The sequence below is a fragment of the Chrysemys picta genome, chromosome 2, assembly GCF_011386835.1.
Source record: "Chrysemys picta bellii isolate R12L10 chromosome 2, ASM1138683v2, whole genome shotgun sequence".
In the NCBI taxonomy this organism is placed as follows: Eukaryota; Metazoa; Chordata; order Testudines; family Emydidae; genus Chrysemys; species Chrysemys picta.
In genome coordinates this window covers 251968552-251994285 of record NC_088792.1, presented here as the reverse complement: position 1 = coordinate 251994285, position 25734 = coordinate 251968552, and the positions used below count along the sequence as shown (strand labels likewise).

Below are 25734 nucleotides of genomic sequence, written 5' to 3'. Positions count from 1 at the left end.
CATGTTTATTATGGTAGGGTCCCCATTGTACAGTACCAAGCATGAACACAGAGTAATAGGCAGTTCCTGGCTCCAAAGAGCTTACAGCACCGGATGATACCCAGCCTCTACTCTGGCTCTGGCTGAAGCCGTGGGGTGGGGGCGCACAGCTTTGTCTCCAGGCCCAGATAGCCCCAGCCCCGACCAAAGCCATAGGTCTGGGATTCACAGCCCCAGTTCTGCCCCCACCACTGACAGCTGAAGCCAAAGTCACACAGGTCCGGTAAAGTTGCAGAATCCATGACTTCCATGACCCCTTTCTCTATCCTGTTTGTCTTATTTATTTAGGAATTATTTGTATTTATAATTATTAGCTTTGCTTCTGTACATACCTATAGTTTCAGCCAGGCTAGAGCCAGGGCTGTGCGCCCCCGACGCGTGGCTTCAGCCATAGCCAGGCTGTGCACCCTCTTTGCCCCAAGGCTTTTAGCCAGTGGCAGAGCCAGGGCTGTGTGCTCCCTTGCCCCCAGCAGCTGGGCTGTGTGCCCCCCAAGCCCGTGTCTTCATCTGGGGCTGGAGCTGCTCCTGTGTGCCCCCGCCCTGCGGTTTTGGTGAGGCTGAAGCCAGGGCTGTGCGCCCCACCCACAGTGGTTGCGGCAGGGACAGGGCTGTGCCCCCCCACATGAGGGTGGGGCTGGGGCTATCTGTTTCCCCCCATGGAGCTCCAGCTGTCATTCCTTCCCTCCTCCCAGCTCTCTCTCCCCATTATTTTTAGTAAAAGTCACAGACAGGTCACATCTGCCATGAATTTTTGTTTATTGCCCCTGATCTGTCCTTGACTTATACTAAAATTAACCATGGCAAAATCTTAACCTTAGATATTAGGTTTGCGCCACAGCCAATCAGAGTGAACAATATGATGGCAGCAAACATCATGGCAATTCCACAATTATTATTAATTATTAATTATTATTATTATTATGGTGGGTTTACTTAGGGGTAAACTGAAAGGAAAGAAAAATGAAAAGAGAGAGGACATTGACCAGAAGGGGAAAGGGGTAGATGTGGAGTGAAATACAGATGAAGAGACTGGGAGGGAGTGGAAGAGAGAATCAAAACTGTAGTTCTCTGAATGTTTGTAGGCCCTGGTTTGGCTCCTTCTGCAGTCGCTCCTCGTGGCTGGACTCTCAGTAAGGTCAGACACAATTATTTCCATGACATTCTCATAGAAAGATGCATAGTTGTATTAATTTTACATAAGACATAGAATAGCATTCTGAACCAAATCATTAGTTGTTTGAGTCACTGAAAACTATTACTCAATCTTAGGCTTGGTCTACACTAAACCCCCAAATCGAACTAAGGTACGCAACTTCAGCTACGTGAATAACGTAGCTGAAGTCGACGTACCTTAATTCGAACTTACCGCCGTCCAGACCCGGCAGGCAGGCTCCCCCGTCGACTCCGCGTACTCCTCGCGGCGAGCAGGATTACCGGAGTCGACGGGGAGCACTTCTGAGTTCGATTTATCGCGTCCAGACTAGACGCGATAAATCGAACCCAGAAGTTCGATTGCCTGCCGCCGAACCAGCGCGGTAACTATAGACAAGCCCTTACTCATTATTATTTTGGATCTTCTGGAAAATTAATGTGAGCTTATAAAACTTTCTGGCTCACCAGCAGGTGAAAATCCTGTTGCTTAAAAAAAAAAACAACCACATACAGATTTCGACCTGGCACATGTATAAACAGGGACCCTACAAGACTCCCTTTACAGATAATAGTGCAGGTAGAACTGATATATTTAAGGCTTCTTATATGAAAAACAAGGAAGAATCTTACTAAGATCTTCATTTTAACTATATCTTCTGACTGTCAGTTCCATAGTTTGATTATGTGGTTTGTTTAAAAAGTGTTTCTTTTTATCAAATTTAATGACTTCAGTGCATTTGAATGTCTTCTTGTTCCTGTAGTATGAGAAAGAAGGTAAATATAGCACACATATTTATCCTCTGTACTACTCACAACTTTGCATGCCTGTCATATCCCCCCTTATTAATCTGTTATCTAAATTACACAGATCCCAATCTTTTCAACCTCTCTTTATATACCCAGACAAAATTACATTAAGACAGAATTACAGTTAAAAGTACACGTGAATAATTTAAAGTAAAACACACTACAGGGATATTGTAATTATCCTAAAACCTAGCATTACAAATTCTGGAAATCCAGAGTTAAGATTAAATTAAAAGAAATCAAAACAAGGGAAAGTATGGAAAAGCAAATGGGGCACTCAAACAACCTTAACTCTGCCCTGTAGTGACACCACACCTGTACAATTAAGATTCATGCATATAGTATATGTAGGCCCAGATTAGATTAAAACTGATTTTTAAAGATGCATTAGATTTCTTCATTTTTTTCTCCTTGTTGTATCATTATTTTACAGGAAATACAGGATACAACTTTCCCAAAATTTTGGGGTATTGTGTGTGTATTCAACCAAAGTTCTGGTTCGGATCTCTCGTTACTTTTTTCAGGAATATTTGAAATACATCAGATATGTATGCAGTATCATGACTACGTAATTCATATTTAAAATGAAATAATATTTAAAAGCTATAAACAAAAAGTATAGCTTTTTTTCTTTCTTTCTACGTTTCAAGTGCAATTGTAAGACGGATGCTTGTATACTAGGGAAAGACGTTTCATGAATCACAAAAACTCATGGCAATACTTGTCTGAAAGCAGCATGTTATGCATTTTTGTCTCCCGCTAAACTGTGGAAAAATATGTGTAGTTGGTGCAGAATGTTTTTGTTTTCTTATACAAATCAGTTCTTAAGATAATGAACTGTACCTCTCTTCAATAAAACAGATATGTGATCATATCTTTGGCTACATTATTTTACCTCGTACATGTCAATGCTTTATCACAGATTCGAGCTTTAAATCCTTGAATGTGTTCAGAATGGATATCATCTGAAGGAAAATGTTCCCTTGATAAGATTATTTCAGTGTAAGCAGCAATAGTTTTAAATGAAGATGCATTTCTGACATTATAAAGAAAATGATATTTTTATAATTTTACCCAAGTTATAAGCAAAACTACAATGATAATAATAGCAAAAATATTCAAAGTTGGATGCTTACACAGAAGTTCCTAAATCCATATTTAAACATTTAGATGGAAGTGGCCTGATTTTCAGAGGAAGCACATGCAGGAGAGCGCAAGAGGGGAGGACTCCTGTCTCATGCTGAGAAAGAGGGACGATCGATGAGTTATCTTAAGTGCCTATACACAAATGCAAGAAGCCTGGGAAACAAGCAGGGAGAACTGGAAGTCCTGGCACAGTCAAGGAACTATGATGTGATTGGAATAACAGAGACTTGGTGGGATAACTCACATGACTGGAGTACTGTCATGGATGGATATAAACTGTTCAGGAAGGACAGGCAGGGCAGAAAAGGTGGGGGAGTTGCGTTGTATGTAAGAGAGGAGTATGACTGCTCAGAGCTCCGGTATGAAACTGCAGAAAAACCTGAGAGTCTCTGGATAAAGTTGAGAAGTGTGAGCAACAAGGGTGATGTCGTGGTTGGAGTCTGCTATAGACAACCAGACCAGGGGGATGAGGTGGACGAGGCTTTCTTCTGGCAACTAGCAGAAGTTGCTAGATCGCAGGCCCTGGTTCTCATGGGAGACTTTAATCACCCTGATATCTGCTGGGAGAGCAATACAGCGGTGCACAGGCAATCCAGGAAATTTTTGGATAGTGTAGGGGACAATTTCCTGGTGCAAGTGCTGGAGGAACCAACTAGGGGCAAAGCTTTTCTTGACCTGCTACTCACAAACAGGGAAGAACTAGTAGGGGAAGCAAAAGTGGATGGGAACCTGGGAGGCAGTGACCATGAGATGGTCGAGTTCAGGATCCTGACACAAGGAAGAAAGGAGAGCAGCAGAATACGGACCCTGGACTTCAGAAAAGCAGACTTTGACTCCCTCAGGGAACAGATGGGCAGGATCCCCTGGGAGAATAACATGAAGGGCAAAGGGGTCCAGGAGAGCTGGCTGTATTTTAAAGAATCCTTATTGAGGTTGCAGGAACAAACCATCCCAATGTGTAGAAAGAATAGTAAATATGGCAGGCGACCAGCTTGGCTAAACAGTGAAATCCTTGCTGATCTTAAACGCAAAAAAGAAGCTTACAAGAAGAGGAAGACTGGACAAATGACCAGGGAGGAGTATAAAAATATTGCTCAGGCGTGCAGGAGTGAAATCAGGAAGGCCAAATCACACTTGGAGTTGCAGTTAGCAAGAGATGTTAAGAGTAACAAGAAGGGTTTCTTCAGGTATGTTAGCAACAAGAAGAAAATCAAGGAAAGTGTGGGCCCCTTACTGAATGAGGGAGGCAACCTAGTGACCGAGGATGTGGAAAAAGCTAATGTAATCAATGATTTTTTTGCCTCTGTCTTCACGCACAAGGTCAGCTCCCAGATTGCAGCACTGGGCAGTACAGCATGGGGAGAAGGTGACCAACCCTCTGTGGAGAAAGAAGTGGTTGGGGACTATTTAGAAAAACTGGATGTGCACAAGTCCATGGGGCCGGATGCGCTGCATCCGAGGGTGCTAAAGGAGTTGGCGGGTGAGACTGCAGAGCCATTAGCCATTATTTTTGAAAACTCATGGCGATCAGGGGAGGTCCCAGATGACTGGAAAAAGGCTAATGTAGTGCCCATCTTTAAAAAAGGGAAGAAGGAGGATCCGGGGAACTACAGGCCAGTCAGCCTCACCTCAGTCCCTGGAAAAATCATGGAGCAGGTCCTCAAGGAATCAATTATGAAACATTTAGAGGAAAGGAAAGTGATCAGGAACAGTCAGCATGGATTCACGAAGGGGAAGTCGTGCCTGACTAACCTAATTGCCTTCTATGATGAGATAACTGGCTCTGTGGATGAGGGGAAAGCAGTGGATGTGTTATTCCTTGACTTTAGCAAAGCTTTTGATACGGTCTCCCACAGTATTCTTGCCAGCAAGTTGAAGAAGTATGGGCTGGATGAATGGACTGTAAGGTGGATAGAAAGCTGGCTAGATCGTCGGGCTCAACGGGTAGTGATCAATGGCTCCATGTCTAGTTGGCAGCCGGTTTCAAGCGGAGTGCCCCAAGGGTCGGTCCTGGGGCCGGTTTTGTTTAATATCTTTATTAATGATCTGGAGGATGGTGTGGACTGCACTCTCAGCAAGTTTGCAGATGACACTAAACTAGGAGGCGTGGTAGATACACTAGAGGGTAGGGATCGGATACAGAGGGACCTAGACAAATGAGAGGACTGGGCCAAAAAAAACCTGATGAGGTTCAACAAGGACAAGTGCAGAGTCCTGCACTTAGGACAGAAGAATCCCATGCACTGCTACAGACTAGGGACCGAATGGCTAGGTAGCAGTTCTGCAGAAAAGGACCTAGGGGTCACAGTGGACGAGAAGCTGGATATGAGTCAACAGTGTGCTCTTGTTGCCAAGAAGGCTAACGGCATTTTGGGCTGTATAAGTAGGGGCATTGCCAGCAGATCGAGGAACGTGATCGTTCCCCTTTATTCGACATTGGTGAGGCCTCATCTGGAATACTGTGTCCAGTTTTGGGCCCCACACTACAAGAAGGATGTGGAAAAATTGGAAAGAGTCCAGCGGAGGGCAACAAAAATGATTAGGGGTCTGGAGCACATGACTTATGAGGAGAGGCTGAGGGAACTGGGATTGTTTAGTCTCCAGAAGAGAAGAATGAGGGGGGATTTGATAGCAGCCTTCAACTACCTGAAGGGGGGTTCCAAAGAGGATGGAGCTCGGCTGTTCTCAGTGGTGGCAGATGACAGAACAAGGAGCAATGGTCTCAAGTTGCAGTGGGGGAGGTCCAGGTTGGATATCAGGAAAAACTATTTCACTAGGAGGGTGGTGAAACACTGGAATGCGTTACCTAGGGAGGTGGTGGAGTCTCCTTCCTTGGAGGTTTTTAAGGCCCGGCTTGACAAAGCCCTGGCTGGGATGATTTAGCTGGGAATTGGTCCTGCTTTGAGCAGGGGGTTGGACTAGATGACCTCTTGAGGTCCCTTCCAACTCTGATATTCTATGATTCTATGATTCTATGAATCCTACTAAAGTCAGTAACAACAGCAGGTGTTCAGCACTTCTGACAAATCAGGAAACTTTTTAATTACATGTCTAAACCTCAATGAAGGTATCTAGGTTTGAAAACCTGGGGCAATAATTTTATTTATAAAGCACCCCCTTTCCAAGATTCTTGAAGAGCTGTATAATACTGTATATATAATATAATGACTCATAGACTCATAGACTTTAAGGTCAGAAGGGACCATTATGATCATCTAGTCTGACCTCCCGCATGATGCAGGCCACAAAGCTGTCCCAACCCCTTTCCCTTGACTCTGCTGTTGAATTCCCCAAATCCTGTGGTTTAGAGACTTCAAGTAACAGAGAATCCTCCAGCTAGCGACCCCTGCCCCATGCTGCGGAGGAAGGCGAAAAACCTCCAGGGCCTCTGCCAATCTACCCTGGAGGAAAATTCCTTCCCGACCCCAAATATGGCAATCAGTAGAACCCCAAGCACGTAGGCAAGATTCTCCAGCCAGACCCTCATTGGCCATTGACACAAATTAAAATACAATTTAACATAATTAACAAAATAAAAGCTGAACAAGGGTATCCAAATGCAAACCTGTTAATAGATATTACATATATCACAGCCAACAGAATGAACTTCAATATTAAATACATGGGGATAGTCAACTGACCCAGTAAACACTGGAGAGACAAGGTGGGTGAGAATATCTCTTATTGGACCATCTTCTGTTGGTGAAAGAGACAAGCTTTTAACCTTCACAGTTCTTCTTTAGCTCTGGAGCATTTCAGGTCCCAGAATAAGGTAAAGCTGCCCAGTAGTAACAAGACTAGTAGAAACTGATACAACCGCTCAAGAATGTGGGCAGACAGGTCACCTGTTCCTGATGATGTTTGACAGATAACTTTAGAATGAAGAGGAAAGAAGAAGCCTTAATGCTCACTTATCTCAAAAAAAGAGCAGAAATAGAAAAGGTTGAGAAACAGCGATGAAAACGATTAAAGGCCTGGAGATACTTCCCTATGAAGAGAAGACCGGGACCACTTATTTTAGAAAGGAGATATGGCAAAACTGTAAAAAATTATGAATAGGAAAGAGCAGAAAAATCAGGCATGCCTAAGTCTCCCTCTCATACTGCAAGGACAAGGAAGCACTCAATGAAATTGAAAGAAAAACTATTTAAAATGAGTAAAAGGAAATATCTTTTTCTTTGTTTTATATCCAACACCTAATTAACCTGTGGAACTCAATTTCACAAGATGTCAATGGAAGCAAGAGTTTAGTAAGAGTCAAAAATAAGGATTAGACAAACAAACTTCTCCTATGGACAGCTTATTCTGTAATTATGGGTATCTCTTCCATCTGGTCCTGGCCATAGTGAGGAAGGAAACTAAACTAACAGACCACCGATCTGATCCATTATGTCAATTTTAATGTTCTCTTAGAACTGTTGCCCCTCCAAAACATCAGCAATGAGAATGTTAATAGGGCACTGGCCTGCCTAATACAGAAGATAACAAAAAGTGAAGGAGATGTCCCAACTAAAAGAAGATTCAAAATCAGGCAAAACTTGGCTTGTTTAAGGCCTAGCCTGAAATTCCTGGATGTTTTCCAAAACATGTGTTGAACCTCAAGGAATTTGGGCCAATATCTGAATTTGGAACAAACTGCCAAACCAGATGACTTTCATAATCTTAATCTGTAATTGGCTAGAAGGTTGTTTTTGAGAGATTACTTTTTTATTTTATTTCAACTTTTAATGTATCTATATAAACTGGAGATGGATTTTATACAAAACTTAAAATAAAAAAGATAGATACATTGATTGTGGAACCCAATATTACTGTACAAAATAGGATAACTCAAAGGAGACAAAAACTTGAGGACATACTATATCAACATGTTAACAAAAGTGCCCAACAATCCAGCACGCTGCTGGAGAAGACTCCAAAAAAAGATGGGCCTTGCAACATATCCTACAAGCCTGCAAATTCAAGCTTTGCCAGACTAAAGGGGACTCAAATGCTATAGTTAAGAATCCTTCACAGAGTATCTTGTCAGATGGACACAAACACATTGGTTCCCTGTATCTCTTCTATGTATTTAACATACAAATACACATGTAGAACACACATAATTACAGATCACGTATCGGAGCTATGACAGTGTGTCAAATTATGAATGCCATGAATGCCCTGCCATTTATAATACTAAAAAATTGTACTAATCTTCCGTAACTGTTCTTCAAGATGTGTTGCACATATCCATTCCATTCGTGTGCACATGCTCCGCACACAGTCGTTAGAAAATTTTCCCTCAGAAACACCCGCCAGAGCAGCCTGAGTTCCCTCTGCTGTCGTGTGCCACTGTGTTTCAATATAAAGGGTCCAGCTGCCCACAGCACCCTCAATTCCTTCTTGCCAGACAACTTTAATGCAGAGGGGCAGGAGGATGGATCATAGTATGGAAGTGTGCAACACATTTTAAAGCACAATTACAGAAGTTTATTAACCATTTTTTATTATTCAAGTGATTGCACATGAGCATTCAACTCTTGGTGACTCATAAGCCATAAAGAAGGCAAAGGGTTTGGAATCTCTGTAACACAGACTGGAGGACAACTCATCCAAATTTAGCATTGTCTCTTGAGTGCTGAGTGTTGGCATAATGGGATGCGAAGGTGTGGACTGAAGACCAGGTTGCTGCTCTACAAGTGTCCTGGATGGGGACTTGTGCAAGAAATGCCACCAAGACTGCTTGACATCTTGTGGAATGAGCAGTTACTTTGCTTATCGGGGAAATGCCAGCCAGATCACAACATACATAATTCTCATAAGGGAGAGAATTATTCCAGGAGTCTATACATGAATACAGGATGCTGTCCACAATTAAACTGTCTGTGAAGAAACTGGCGGACCCTTCATCCTGTCTGTGATGGCCCCAAATAGTTGGGTTGAAAACTGGAACTGTTTAGTACTATCTATTGTGATAGACCCAGACCAGTTGGGAACAGCAGAGTAGCAGAAGGGAGATATGCTGGCCACTGGATAAGTAGTTTTCTGTTCCCTGAGTGACCAGAGCAGGGGCTGCTCCAGGCTAATAGACCACCTGACTCCAATTAACCTGCTAAGAGTCAGGTGAGGCAGTTAAGCACCTGACTCTAATTAAGGCCCCTCTGATGCTATAAAAGGACTCACTCCAGTCAAGCCAGGGGGAGCCAGAGGAGAGGAAGTGTGTGTGAGGAACTGGGAGCAAGAGGTGTGCAAGAAGCTGAGAGTGAGTAGGCATACTGCTGGAGGACAGAGAAGTACAAGCGTTATCAGACATCAGGAGGAAGGTCCGGTGGTGAGGACAAAGAAGGTGTTGGGAGGAGGCCATGGGGAAGTAGCCCAGGGAGTTGTAGGTGTCGTGCAACTGTACCAGGAGGCACTCTAAACAGCTGCAGTCCACAGGGCCCTGGGCTGGAACCCGGAGTAGAGGGCGGGCCTGGGTTCCCCCCATACCTCCCAACTCCTGATCAAACACAGGAGGAATTGACCTGGACTATAGCTTCTACCAGAGGGGAAGGTCTCTGGACTGTTTCCTGACCCACAGGGTGAATCTGTGAAGCGAGCAAATCCGCCAATAAGCGCAGGACCCACCAAGGTAGAGGAGGAACTTTGTCACACTATGTAGAACGTCAAAGTCCTTCTAACATCTAGGGTGTGCAGAGGTTGCTCCTCTCTATTGGTGTGTGGTTTGGGGTAAAACATAAGTAAGTAAATTTACTTGTTAATAGGAAAGTTAGATACCACTTTAGAGAGAGATCTTGGATGAGCAAATATACTTTGTCCTTAAAGAAAATTTTATAAGGCGGTTCAGACATCAGACCACGTAGCTCAGCCATACTCCTGGCAAAGTGATGTCTACTAAAAAAAGCCGCGTTCAATGATAGGTGTGGCAAAGAGCACCTTGCTAACGGCTCAAACTAAGTTCAAGCCTCATGGAGGAATAGATTCCCTTCTCTGAGGGTACAACCTTTCCAGGCCTTTCAATAATCTGCTTGTCATATCATTAGCAAATTTAGAATGGCTGTCCAAGTAAGGATAGAAAGTTGATATTGCTGCTAGGTCAACATTGACGGAACTAATCACCAACCATGAATGTTTTAGGTGGAATAAATAGTCCTGGATAGAGGACTGGATTGGTGAAACCCCAAATTGACAAGACCAGATGGAAAAATGCTTCCACTTCAAAATGTAAATAGTCTTGGTGAACGGCTTTCTACTATTTAATAAGACATTGCAAACTTGCTCCAAACAAGACTCCTCTTTTTGATTTAGCCATAGATCCTCCAGGCTGTTAAATGAAGTACCTGCAGGTTCCGGTGGAGCACCTGACAAGGTCCTGCAAAATTATGTCTGGGTCCAAAGGAAGTGAAATTGGAGCCTCTACCAATAGATCCAGGAGAGTGGAGAACCAGTGCTGCCAGGACCACCCGGGGACTATTACTATAACCTGGGCATGGTCTCGTTTGATCTTTTGCAACACTCGTTGTAGAAGTGGAATTAAGGAAAAGTGTAGCACAGCTTGTTCAGCCAAGACAGTAAGCAAGTGTCCATGATGGAACCGGGACTGCAACCTTGTAGGAAACAAAACTGATGGCTTTTCATTTTGGCCTTGGTTGTGAACACTGCTGGAAAATGCACCTGACATCCAGGCAGAGAGACCATTTGTAGTGACTCAAACGATCTGCTTAGGTGGTCTGCAAGCTCATTCTGCAATCCTGCAACAGTAAGAGGCTTTGAGATTGATTGAATTGGCAATGCAAAAGTTCTATAGGTGAACTGCCTCTTGACAAAGTGGAAAACAGAGGTTTCCTCCCTGCCCGTTGGGGGGAAACATTGCTGCTGTGTTTTCTGTGAGGACAAACAGGCTTTTACCCTTGACCTGAGATAGGAAAGCCTGAGAGGCTAGGCAGACAGCCCTTACCTCCCTGACACTGATATGTAGAGACATGAGGAGCCCATGAGGACCATAAACCCTGAGCTTGTAAGGGGACCCAGAGGAGCCCCACTCCCAGGCAGCCACATCCATCACCAATGTTAGCAAAGGTTGAGAGCAGTCCAAGGGAATGCCTGCACATACATTGACCAAGTCTGTCCACCAATCTAGAGATGTCAGTGTGCTAGAGAGCACATTCAGCAGAGAGTTCAGATGGTGACAACTTGGTGAATAAATGGAGGCCAGCCAACTCTGAAGAACCTTGAGATATAATCTGGTATGTGCACAAGACTTTATGTCCCAGGAGCCTTATACAGTTTAAGGCTACACTACTAAGTACTGATCAACTAGAAAACTATTTCCATTAAATTTACAACAAGCCAAGCAAGTCCAACGGCCATCATGGATGGTAAGGAAATGAGCGGAATCTGGGGCAGCTGGACCTTTTATATCAGCATGCAGTAGTGGGCGATAGCAGAGAGCACTCAAGCTGCCCTGATGGATACCACTGAGGGAATTTTTTCTGATGACTGTGCGTGCAGCTCTTACACACCAAGAATGGAATGCACATGTACAAGCAGAGGCTTGATCCCTAGTAGACAAACTGTCTGAGCAGCTGTGACAGAACAATCAAGGGGGATCAACAGTGAATGACTGTTTCCTACCAAAATAATGGGTTTTCTGTGAGCAGGTCCATTGACTTTCAATGATTTCCTACAGAGAAGCCAACCGGTGGGGAGCCATGGAGCTTGGACCTGCTCCCACCCCCAGCTCACTGAAGAGACAGTCAGAGAACTGCTTCTATAAGTCAGAGAGACCAAGATGGCCAGTCTGAGAAGGCCAGAAGGGCTGCGTGGCCTAAGGTCTCAGACCATGACTCACTGGGTGGAGAGGTCAGACTGAGGGAATTTGTGTTCAGAAGGTTGTTATTTTCCATAAATCTGTAATTTTCCTGTGCTTTTTAAGAGTAAAGTGTGTGAGACAAGATATTCCTGTGACAAGCCTGTGCTGCCTTGCTTTACTGCCACATTGCCCCTGAAGGGTGTAATTAAGATACCCGAGTTCCCACAGCTAGGTAGACTCTGTGGGGAGTGTGTCTAAGCAACCGGGGGCTTGGGAGGGCTGTGGCACTGGTTCTGGGATCTTTGTGGCTGGATTGTAGGATCCCACCACCTAAGAAGGGTATCTGATGGGGGTCTGTACCTGGGAGTGCACATGAGACACCCAAGGTATGTCTACACAGCAGCTGGGAGAGCTAGCATTCTGAAAACAGCAATGTGGCCCAAAGGCATGGGCTGCAGCTTTGGGCTAGGGACCTGGGTACCTACCACCAAGGGGGATGGGCAGGATTGCATTAGATAGCTAATCAGAGCTGTCACCTGTGCCACACTGCTATTTTTAGTGCACTAGCTTGAGCAGAACTAGCTCATGTACATGTACTCACACTGGGAATTACACCTCCTAACTGCTGTGTATACATGCCCCCAGATTAGTGATCAGCTACTATCTAGACCCAGGGGCTTGAAGCGTACGGGATTCAGAGGTTGGATCCAATTAAAACAGAGTGCAGGACAGGGACAGGTTGTGACAGTGTCCTTTATAATAAATGTAGTCTGGAGTAATACAACATCAAATTTTCACATTAAATGAGAGAATGTGGTATAGAAAAATGTTATTTTTACATATACAAAGAACTGATTTCTCAAGAAATTCCTACCTGTTGGATGTGTCTACTACTTCGTTTCTGAGGTTGGTACATAAGCCAAGTATACAAGACAGGATCAATATTGACTGCTAATCCCTGCACACTGGCCAAAAGTACAGCACCTAGATAGCATAAAGAGAAAATGAAATTAAAAAGATAAACTATATAAACACACATACAAATATATATTTTCTTTAGTAGATACAAATCCTTTTTGAAAAGGAAAGTTCACTCCAGTTTTAGAGATGTTACCAGTTCTAGAGATAGTCTCAATTTTAAAACTAAGTACCACATAAACTGATGAGTATTTTAAAATGGATTTAACTTTTTAATTGTGAACACTGTATGTACTGTAAATTGGTCACATGCCTCTTTTGATTAGGATGGGATTTTTTTATTTTGTTGATGGTATATCATAATACAATATTGCTTTATTTTAAATAAATGCTTTTGTAAAATGGCAATTTTGAAAATGATAAACATTTCTAAACACAAAATATGACCCTATATCTTTATAAAGAGAAGTGGAAAAAGAAAGTTGGCAAAGGTGGAAGAAGAATGGAGAATCAAGGAATCTTACAGAAGAAATAAAATTCATAGATTCAAGGACAGGAAGGGATCTCGAGAGGTCATCGAGTCCAGTCCCCTGCCCTCATGGCAGGACCAAATACTGTCTAGACCATCCCTGATAGACATTTATCTAACCTACTCTTAAATATCTCCAGAGATGGAGATTCAACAACCTCCCTAGGCAATTTATTCCAGTGTTTAACCATCCTGACAGTTAGGAACTTTTTCCTAATGTCCAACCTAATAGTTCTGCACAATGTTAACCTCCTCTCACAAAAGCCCTCTTGACATTACATAAGATTGCTATTAATTTCTGATTGTCAATGATTCCATAAACTATTCACAGCCTTTAGGTGAAGTCTTTCACAACTGTCTTTGGCTTTCATGATTCTTAAAATCTGCCAATCAACGCCTCTAAGCACCTACATTTCATGAGGCTTGCCCTAAATTGGGGGTGGGGAGTGGGAGAACCTGAAGAAATAATTCTGTTCACCTCTGACTTCCCAGGTCTGACTAGGATCTGTATTTCTGCTAATTGTCCTTATTGAGAAGGACAGGCCTTACTCCATCACCCATGCACTAGATTGCATGAAAATTTAAAATGAACCCGAACAGTGAACCTCAAAAGTTGAAGGGACTCCAGACACACAGTTACAGCTCACTTCATTTACAGTGGAGACTGCAAAGATCTCATGGAAAATGAAGTGTATCACAAAGGCCAATGCAAATGACCACCATTCTTACTGCCAGCAGGGACAACCAACTTATGGGGGCCTCTCAATTGTAATCACGTCCCTTTTTCTTCCAGCAAGTGATCAGTCTGACAATTCATAACCACTCCTTTGTTCCCAGCAATTGCTGAGGCTTCTGTGTTTCTCTCACAGTCAGAGCAGTAAAACAGTTGGAGAAAGAACAAACCCAAATGTCCAGGAGACTTATCGTGAAGATTGTGGAAATCACAAGACAACAGAACTGTGTATATCATATAAACCCCTATTCATCATATCACAAAAGCGAGAAACTTGGCAGCTTTACAAATGGTGTGGGGAAAAGGAAGCAGAAAACAAAATGGAGAAAATGCACAATATTTCTTGGTTTTGCTTTTGTAGATTTTTTTGTGTGTGCTGCAAACACAGCTGTTTTCACACAAAAATTGTGAATGTAACCCAAAGCTCACAACTTCTCTCCCTAGACTCTTTTCTCAGCCAACAGAAACACTATGCAAGAATTGAGCCTTGTAGCCCCAAGCCCAAAGAAAATAATGTAACCCATTCTTCCCTCCAAAAAGAAAACACTTGTAATCGGTCGGTGGGGTCAACTTTCTCTATAGTAAGCCAGAGGGGGATGCCTTGGAGCTTTCTTCCAGCTGGTGCTCTGCCCAAAGCAGACTTCAATTATCTCTCTGTCCTGGGCAAGACATTATTTGGATGGATGTTGTCAGATACCCTAACTGACCCACTAGAGATTACAAGGCAAAACACTAGAGAGGGAGACATACACACAAAAGGCTCTCCTACAAGACTGACTAGAAGATTAAAAAAAAAGAAGAAGAAGAAAAAAGTTAGAACGGAAAAAAGAGGAAACTGAACCACCATGAAAAGGAAACAATCGAACCATGTGTTGGTTCTGAAAAGTTTGCATTCAAAATGTTATGTTCTAAACATTAATATTAATTTGCATTCCCATCTCTTTTATAACCATTCAAAATTTATGTTTAACATTTTAATAGGTTCTTGATAAAGTTTCATTTATTTTCCTCAGTATAAGCAATGTAGTACGAATTTATTTTAATTCCCACAAATGTAATCATTTAGCAACTATGATTAACTATGGTGTCTTAAGTGATGATTAGTAAGGCTTAAGATGGGATTTTCAACCTATGGGAGGTTGGTGCCTGAATCCCACTGAAATCCAACTTCACACACAAGTTGTCCAATTGCAAGACCAGGGCACCTGTCTCTTGTATCAATTACAGTTAGCATCTGCTTATGTAATATGACAATCTTTATCCTTGCAGTATTAAGACTGCATTTTTGCTTTACAATCAAATTTTGGATACATTTTCTTTTCTTAAAATACATTTTTAAACACTACCATTGTCAGCAGTCTAAACTGTTGCAAATCCTCACGATTTTATCATGAGCCTCACAATATTTGGTGCTTTTCTTAAAACACCAGTTTCTGGGCTTATACAATAATTTCAGTTATATTTTTATAAGAGTTTCTTGCCCCCAGTTATGGAGAAAAGCTTGGAATGGGACTCTTAAAGCTCAAAAACCAGATGGCAAATAAAAAGATACCAAAATGTATTATTTTAATAGTTAATTATTTTCAAATCAATTTAATGATTATTTGGGGCCTGACTCACGATTCTTGTATGCTTGGGGTTGGCAGTACTTCAGTCTAGGTAGAGAACTATGGATTAAATGGACATATTGAGTGTACTATCCTCTCTGCCCCGAAGGTGGAACTTTCAAGTCCTGGAGAAGATGCATTAGCAGTATGGGTGGAGGAGTGTGAACTGCTGTTGCATATGTATTGGAATTATTCTGTATCTAAAGTTCTTCAAATACAGACAATGGAGCATTTTCATGGACACAATTTTTTTTTTTAAGTTACACTAACACGAGTTAATGCAGCAAGTATTCTGCATTCAGGACTAGAATGTTATTTATTTATATGCATTTATATTACTATAGCTATTTAACTGCAAAGGTGCACAATTTTAAACCAAATGGATAAATGTAATTCAAAGAGAAATGATGAAAACCAACATATCTGATTTGAAATTTTGCAATGAAAAATGAAATTCAGTTCATAAAAAGCGGCTGATTATTGGAAGATGAAGCAACAAAATCCAGATATTTTTAGTAGTAATACTGTTCAAGGAGAACAAAAACGTGATTTCTCCAAATAACGTATATGATATTTCATAAGTAGATGGAACAGTATTTTAAATTTATTTTATACAATCCTTTCATTTATATCAACACACTTTAGACACAGACAGCAAAAATATAGCATTCAGTGATATAAGATACTTCACACAAAAATTTAAAAAGCTAAAATATTAAATTTTGAATTTATTTTACATAAAAAGTGAGCAAACCTGTTGAATTTTATATGGCAGGAAATACTATCAAAGTGGGGTTAAGTGAGGAAGACTTGAGGAGTACAATGTGCAAAAGACAGTCAAAAAATACACAAAGATAAATCATCAATATAGCACAGGCTCTGAGCTGGAACACACACAGAGGAACTCCTGTAGCTAGAAGAGGCTTTGTGATCTGATAGTTTTAAATGTCAGTAATAAACTTTAAAAATAAATCTTCAATTTAAGGAGAAGCCAGTGGTAGGACATAAAATAAAAGAGTAACATGTGTACAATGCGAACAACGATAAATAAGCCTTGCAGCAGGATCTTCAGCAGATTGGAGACTGGAAACAGAAAATGCTTGAAGGTCGGTATGGAGCACATTACAATAATTAGCATTTATCAACATTTTAGGCGCCAAAATTATGAGGGAGTCCTGCATCTTTAAAAGATATTGTCTGATGTCAGCTAGCCTTAATGATAGATTCATTATATGTGTCAAATAAAAAATATGAATTGGACAGACTTCCCCGGGGGGGCGGGATTTGGGGAGGAGTCAGCCTAGGGGCAAAAATTAGTGGAAATTTTTTTTTATAACAAATTCCCCCAAAACAACAACAAAAATAGTGTTAGCAGATAACATGATTTAGTACTGCAAAAAATGAACTGAGCTCAAACTGTTAGGAGGTTGGAAATCATTTCAAGTTAAAGCATGATTTTGACTGTCAACCTTAACTATGGAGCTGCTATGATGGCTCCATAAGCTCAAAGGTGAGGTGGAGGAGGACACTGTAGTTTAGTTTCTCAAACCTCTTTAGTTGTTCATCCCTTAAGCCTGAGAAAAACAGTTCAAGTAGCCAGATAAATAATTAAATTATTTTGACTTTTAGTTTGAGTGGCAGGTAAGTTCGGCTTGCTACTAACCACTTACTAAACTTTACTTCAGCATTTTTTGCTTAGGCCATGCCTACACTACCATGATAAGTCGACCTAAGTTATGCTACTCCAGCTACGTGAATAACATAGCTGGAGACGATGTAGCTTAGGTCGACTTACTGCGGTATCTACACCATGCTGTGTCGATGGGAGACACTTTCCCATCGACTTACGTTAATCTTCTAGTTCTGATGGAATACTGGGAGTCAACCAGAGAGTGCTCTGCAGTCAATTTAGCGGGTCTTCACTAGATCCTGTAAATCAACCCCGGCTACATTGATCCCAGCAGCATCAATCCCCAGTAAGTGTAGAGATGGGCTTAGATTCTACATATACATGTAATATAGACACATACTTTTTATGGGGCCTCTCCCAAGAAATCCAAGCATAAAATGATTCTACTTAATCAGCTAATTTTAAATTTAGCTATCATGCCAAAAATTAAGGGCTGACCCAACTGCCATAGAAGTCTCTCATTGACTCCATTGGCATCAGGATCAGGACATAAACAGATTCTTTTGAGGCAGGTTTTATATTTAATTAAAGATTCTTTAATGACTATTTTATCTTTTTCAGGAAAAAGCACTAAAGTTTCCTGAATTTCATTAAGAGTGGTTTGAACTTTTTTCACTCCTTCTGTGACTTAAATTCAGGTTTCAATGAAGAACTGGTCTTACTGACATACTGTGTTTCACTTTCAAAGCCCAATTCACATATATTTATCTCATACCCCTTTCTAGTTAACCAGTACAAAATATAAATCTTGATAACAATTGTTATGCAGTTTTTGAGAATATGAAGGAACAGACCCTTAGGGTCATGGTGTACATTTTAGGGAGATATGGGGGTACATCCCCCCCCCCAAAAAACAATTTTCAGCTTGAGTGAAAAACAATTTGTTTCTTCCCCCAACTTTCAGCCCCAACCCGGAGGAGGAAGAAGACAGAGGGAGGGGGCCAGGCACAAAGAGGAGAGGAGAGTACACAATAGAACCTCATAGTTATAAAGACCAGAGTTACGAACTGACCAGGCAACCACACGCCTCATTTGGAACTGGAAGTACACAATCAGGCAGTAGCAGAGACCAAAAAATAAAAAGGCAAATACAGTACAGTACTGTGTTAAACAACAACTAAAAAAATAAAGGGAAAGTAGCATTTTTCTTTTGCATAGTAAAGTTTCAAAGCTGTGTTAAGTCAATGTTCAGTTGTAAACTTTTGAAAGAACTATAATGTTTTGTTCAGAGTTACGAACATTTCAGAGTTATGAACAACCTCCATTCTGGAGGTATTCGTAACTCTGAGGTTCAACTGTAGTCTAAGGTTACCTAGTACAGCTGCACTCAGAACTCAATCCCCCCCAGGGATAAGCTAGCTAATGAGCTGGGCAGGAAGGAGGCATCAGAAGTTGCAATCTCCTGTCTCTAGGAACCAGCTCTGTCTCCCTGATAGGCAGGCAGGCAGGCAACTCTCTCTGTTTCCTTCCAACCCAACCTGCCCGCTCCCGCCGCCATCACCTCCAGCTCTAAGTACAGAGCAGAGAGTGCCCAAGCTTGGTAGGCAGTGCGACTCAGCATCAGCCCCTAGCCCCTCTTCGTCATTCCTTCCCTCCTGCACACCTAAGAGGCAGGATCAGATATGGGAGAGGGGGTTGGTCACATTTCTGGGGGATGGCACTGGTGTCTGAGAGAAGAGTTTGGGGGAGGGCACAACCTTGGGAGAGGGGGCTGTGGCTTATGGGAGGAACCTATTGGGAGGTAACTGGTGGAAGGGAGGGAGACAGGCTTGGGGTAGACTTGGGATAACAGATTTGTGGGGAGTTGGAGCAGGTGGAGGAGAAAAGGTGTTTGGTGGGAGAGAAGGAGAGTATAGGCTAATGAAGGGGTTTGGTGGGTGGAGAGTGAAAGAGGGATGATTGGTGGAGAAGGAGTGCTTTGGGAGGAAAGATTGGAGATTTGAGGAAGCAAATTGTTTGGGGAGGAGAGGTGTGCGGAGCCTGGGTTGTGGAGGTGTAGAAGTGGACTTCTGTTGCAGGGGTCTTCTTGGAAGGGGAGGGCTCCTGGTACTCTGAGTGTCTGCGACCTTCCCATCTTTTTGTCAAAATGAGTCCATTGCTTAAAATGGACAGGAGTATTCCAATTGTGAATGGAATTATTATTCTAACTCAACAGCGAGCACATGACAGCAGTGATATAGCTAATTTTGTGGATGATCTGGGATAAGAAGCAGTCTTGAGACTTTATGAACAGGACTGATAGAGATGGTGCTCAACATATTTAATCTCTGGAAGAAAAGCAAGAACACTCTACTGTTGGAACACTTCCTGAAATCTCCTTTTAATTAAAAATATGAATATTTAAATTGTTCTCAATGCAAAACTTCAGAAAAGAAACTCTTTATCTCAAGATTTTAAATATTTTTTCTGGGAAAAAGAATAGTAGCACCTTTACAAAAAAAACCCAGCAACACCTTTTTTAGTTACAATTAATTTGGGATTTTTGTTGAGGGAGGGATGACAAAACAAATGAAAATGTTCTGTAATGAAAATTAATTCTGACAAGTTTTGTTTATTTTTTAGTAACTAAGTAGCTTAAGAAAACATTACACCAGCATGCTACATAAACTGCATCATAAATTATTCCAGCAATGACCTCATGACTTTGAGGTGTCCTGGAGTCCATGAATACTAAACAGGTGCTGATGCAGGTTAACTTAGCATCATAAATTTAATATCCAATTATTTCAAAGGGGAAGGGGAATGAAAAAAGAGAGTCTTGTTTTTCATTTATCATCAGATTATTCAACCCCCAATATACTGTACTAGACACAGATCTACATATTATACACAAATAAAGAGTTCTTTTGTACAAGAGTGTGCAGGCAATTAGCTCTTTATGATGGCTTGACTCAGAACAGATCCACTGTAAATCACTAAAATTGAAAATATCTAACTTTGTTTAATTTTAGCCTGAGAGACAAGTAAGGGAAAAAGTGTGCTTTGCTACTCTGCTTACTGCCAAAATGGCTCACTTAGCCACATTCCAAACAGGCTTTACCAATTAGCTATCCCAGGGCACCACAATCATTTTCAGTTACATCCTCAAGTGAAGAATGAGAGCTGAAGCAGGGGTTAGAGACTGAAGTTACACAGCATAAAAATTAAACATGCACACTTTTTGTCAGTTTTATAACATATATGACAAGCCAGTAAGATTGCCTTGTAAAATATCAACTTATCTGAGGGACAAAGTGTCCTGCTTTTTATCTGGAATCACTGAACCAGACAGGGAGAGTAGACATATCAATCCACATTAAAGTTTAAGTGACTATGAACACCTATATTTTGCATTATGGCAGCTACAGTAAGTCAACAACTTTTTATCGTCTACCCATTGAGATATCTGTCTGCAAGTCTCACTATTTAAGGCTTATTTGAGTGGCTTTTTAAAAAGATCTAATTACAGACGCTAATATCTTTAAGACAAATATTTTACATGATACTTTATCTCAGAGAAAAAACACAACCAAATGGGCTGGGTTTTGGCAGAAAGAGTACTTAGTTCCTAAGGAGAGTGGGAAGACCAATGTGGGCAAGTCATGATCCCATCAAAATCATTGACAAAACCCTAATTGACTTCAATGGGAGTAGGATCGGGCCCAATTTGACTGTTATAAACTTCATTTTTATGTAATGCTGAAATGTTAGCAGTCAAAGTGTCAAATATATTTTGTCTCAACTCTCTCCTATTGTTTGAAAATCCTATAGAATAATAAACAAAAACCATAAACCTTTATTTAACATTACCCAGGCTACCTAAAGGCAAAAATATTCACTAGGGAAAGCTATGTTACAGACAGTGCACAGAAACTTGAAGAAAAATGAACACACATTTGTTAGAGTTCCATGGTTATTTTAGCAAAGTTTTCTTTTTGTTTCAAAACTCACAAGTGCAATTGAAAAGGTTAGTTGTTTAGGCCAATACTCAAATACTTTTTGTAACAACCAGAGTATTTTCCCCAGTAAAAAGGTTAAAACCAGCTTTTCCCTTCAACTGAGGCATTTTAAAATACAGTTTCTCCACAGATCACTCATATGCACATGTTCCCGCAAACACACACAAAAAATCCTAAATATTTAATTATGTTTTAATGCTATTTGCCTTCCAAGTAACAGCTTTTGGTCTTAGGAAATATTTCATAGCTTAATGGTCAATACTTGTATATTATGTACTGTAATTAAGTATCTATTGTACGTAGTAGTAAAAACAATATGCAAATAATATAAATGTAATGTTTTGACCTGTTTTGCATAAAAATATATATATTGTGGTGGCATAACATTCAAGCACATGTTCTAACAAACAATTTTAGGGGTTTGTGAAAATCAAAGTATGTATGGCCATCTATATATGCATTTGAACATATGCAAACCACAAGGGATGAAATTAAAGAAGATACAACATCAAAATACACAAATTCATTCAACACATTGGCTAAACACAAAAGGTTCTGCTGCTTATTGCTTTAAATCAGGTGCAACTTCACTGAAGTGAAAGGAGTTACACTGCTGTAAAAAAAAAAAAAAAAAAAAAAGGAGCATGATCAAAATCAGACCCCAAAGTGAAGAATACGCAATCAAGCTATTAAGAATAGTTTTCATCATGCTCTCATCATTCATGTAAAAACTCAGGGCCTAGTTCTGCCTTCTGATGTTAAGATTGGAGCTAAGTCAGTTAAGACCCATACATTCATTACAGGGTAATATTTGGATCTTATTTTAGAAACAAATGCAGTTTATTGCAGATATAACCAGTTTTCACCAAAAAGTGCTAAAATGTTAATATTAAACATGTATGGTATACAATTTTGAAATACAAAGTATTTTAGTATTTTTTCAGTAACTGCTTCCTAGTTTTTCTATCCCATTTGAACAAAACTATGTAAATTGACTTCTGAAGGTACAGGGATGTGGGGTTGGGAAGTTGGCTAAAGAAGAAAACACCACTTATTCAGTATGACTAGCAAATGTATTGGCAGCTGCAGCATGCATGATATGTGTCAGCTCTCTTTTTGGTTATTACTGATTTGTCTCTGTGAAAACATGGTAACAGATGGCTATTATTACCCTGCTGAGCAGAACAGCCTTCCCTCCTCTAAATTGTAGCTCTTAACATAAGGATCATTTCTTTATAAGCTATTATGAACCTTTCTAATGCCCATATTCATGTTTTAGACACATATATTTAGCTATAACCTTTCTATTATTTATATTTGATGTTGCAAAAATGAAGGAACATGATATGCAGCCTCATATTTAGCAGATTTTCATCAGTTTATAACTTGACCAAATCTGAATGAATTTTCAGGGTGTCAGCAAAAACCACACCCATGACCCAAGATGATTACCATGCCAAATTTCAATGTCTTGCTGAAAACCACTGAAATCTCAGAGCTCTTAAAAATAACTTTTTTTATATAATGGAAAGTGATAGGCAACTTAAATATAGGTGTCACTGTCACTTCCCCTATAATAGCTAACTCAGTGTATCATGGCCTGACTGTACATGTACAATACTATACCACCAACTGTGAGCAATCAATGTCACAGTAGTACTACAAAGAAGAATAAGACTTCTATTTGAATAGTAAGGCAAGTTACTTTGCTAAATGACTTCATTTTATCCTTCAGGACACCGCCCCTGCAGGTACCCATTGAGAGAGACTAAATATAGTGACAACTCTCTGAAGGAAGACTCAAGCTAATTCAAAAATGAATGAAACACAGTTCTCCTTAAATGGAGAATCCAATCTAATCTGGGCTAAGTAGCAAGAGAATAATATTACATAAAGATATTAATCAAACCCTGTGTAGGAGCTTTGAGGATCTGCACAACTGATATATGACAAGTAAATGCTGCATAAACTGGTAACCCATCCTTTCCGCAGTAGAAAGAGTGTTAAGTACTTCTGGTGTAGGAATTTCAGTGGGCATATAGAATTAAGTATTCAGACAGGCTATCCATTTAAATCACCTCTGGACTTAAATGGACAGGCCTTTATCTTTCCACCAAAAGCTATAAACCATCTTGAGAATTTCTTAACAGGCTTTGTCCCATCAAAGAAATAAATGATAGACCTCTTTACTGCCAATGCTGGTCCTATGGACACTTTCTGCATAAACAAAGAACCTCAGAACTTTGGATCTATTACCAAAATATCTCATAAATAGATCTGAATAGCTTCTATCTGAGCACGCCCATTCATCCTTGGACTCATAGGATTCAACAAGTGATCTAAGACTCTTAGATTGTTGGAACAGGCCCTTGTGATGAAGTCTGTTAACTGCTCATGTGTCCAGGATGGTCATGGACCTAGTCAGCTAGGCAGCACAAGGATGGGGAGGCAAACATTGGCTCAGTTCAGAAATAACTGGGGCTCATTAGAGTCTGAAACTCAGTTCGGAGAAGTTAAAAAGAAGATACTAGTGCTTCTGTGATTGGATCAACAGCCAAGCTGCCAGACAGTGCCTGAGTTTTGAGATTGTTTAAAAAGACTAGTTTGGTCTGCTTTCCCTTGTATGACAAAAAGGAGACCTTCCAGTTTGTTTATTTCTGGGGCAAGAAGAGAATTACAAAACCTGTTTAAAAAGAGAGATTGCTGTGGTTAATTTCTCTTGTAGGGCAAGGATAATTTCCAGTTGTTCAATTCTTTCTGGGTCAAAGCATGGAATTGGGTTCATGGGGTCAGGAATCATGTTTTCAGGTTTTATTTATTTAACCAGGCTTAAGACCTTTTGAACCCTCTTAAAGAAGAGGATCAAAACACTGTGGCCCTCTTCTAGTCCATGAGGGCGTCTAGTCTCATTTGTAAAAGGAGAGGTTCCAGTGATTGGGCCTGTGCCAAATTACTGAATGCTGGTGTCTTCCCAAGTGAAGAGAGACCATATAGTGTTTATTGGGGGACTCTTAGGGGGCAAGAAGTTTAGGAAGGCAGCATACACTACTACCTTATTAAAGAGGCCAAGACTGGAAATGGAAGGAGCATGACAAACTGGAGTTCCCATTTTTCTCATTACTCAGGAACTGCAAAATGGAAACCCAACCCCAGCCCTATCAATCTCTGACTAATAAGGATCAGAGCTACTTTGAACCAAAGAGTACTTTATTAGTTCTGGATGATATTCTAATTTAAAACAAAGCAAATGAAGAAATTCTGATTCCATGAATGGAAGTTCTGGTAGCTGTAATGGGGGGGGGGGGGGTAGGATTCAGCTCACCCATAATGGGTTCTCAGGTTTTCTTGTACTCCTGCAGGCAAAATATGCTTGACCTTCCCAAATGGTCAAAGCCTGCACACTACTCCTGAGGGCATTCTGTGCCAAAATATTAAAAATTCTGTGCACAATATTTTAAAATTCTGCAAGTTTCATTTGTCAATAAATAAATGCAGAGGCTCCAGCATAGCAGTGGGGAGCACAAGCCACTGGAAACTCCCCAACCCCGACCCCTGGGACATAGACTCAGTGGTAAGGCTGAACCCGACCTTGACAGAGCACAAGGTCTGACCCTGCCCCAGAAACACCCTGGGGCCTTGCTGCCCTGCGCCAGATGCACCAGGTGTGGGGCGGGCAGGCAGGCTCAACCAGGAAGGATCCAAGTGTGGAGGGGCTCAGTGTGGGGGGACCAGGTGTGGGACAATCTGGGTGCAAGCATCCCAGCAGAGAGTCTAGGTGTGGGGGATTTGGATGCACAGAGGATTGTTGGGGGGGTTCCAGGTGCAGGGACAATGGGACTCTGCAGCGGCTTCCAAGTGAAAGTGGTTGGGGCTCAGCAGAAGGGTCTGGATGCCAGGGGAGTGGGGCGTGATGGGGTGTGGATCTGGGTGCAGCTAGTTGGGGGTCAGTGGCGTGGGGGTCTGGATGTGGGGGCTCAGGGTGGGGCTCATAAGGGTTGGGGTTTGAATGCAGGGAGCTCACTGGGAGGTGATCTGGGTGCAGGGGTGGGCGGGTATATGGGGTGAAGCTTGGTGGGGGTGTCTGGGTATAGAAGGCCCAGATGCACGGGAGTTGGGCAGATAGGGGAGCAGCTCCCCATACAGTGACCCCTCCCTCCGCAGCTGAGGAGTGATGGGGGCAGGAAGCAGGGGAGGATGCTGAGCTCCTCGCAGCTGGGGAAGGTTTCTGGGGGTGGGTGTGACACAGCCCCAGACACTTCTTGCAGGGGAAGATGAAGTCCCAGCCCCTCCTGCCTCCAGGACTAGCAGCTGATCCTGGCTCAGGGCAGGGGGTGTCCCTGAGTCCTGCGGTGATTTACCTCTCTGCCAGCTGCTCCAGGTG

At 41.6% G+C, this 25734-nt stretch overlaps 1 protein-coding gene across 21 annotated transcripts in view; it reads right to left on the bottom strand.

Annotated features, from left to right (window-relative positions):
• The window catches only part of VPS13B (vacuolar protein sorting 13 homolog B), a 943390-nt gene that overhangs the window by 517853 nt on the left and 399803 nt on the right, over window positions 1-25734 (bottom strand). For all 21 annotated transcript variants that reach the window (XR_010598024.1, XR_010598025.1, XR_006173164.2 and 18 more), the window contains one exon: window positions 12813-12922. Coding sequence is in view for 17 of the 21 variants with exons in the window: in XM_065582180.1 (XP_065438252.1) it covers window positions 12813-12922 (110 nt within the window). In the remaining 4 variants the exon portion in view is untranslated. The remainder of the gene's footprint in view (window positions 1-12812; window positions 12923-25734) is intronic.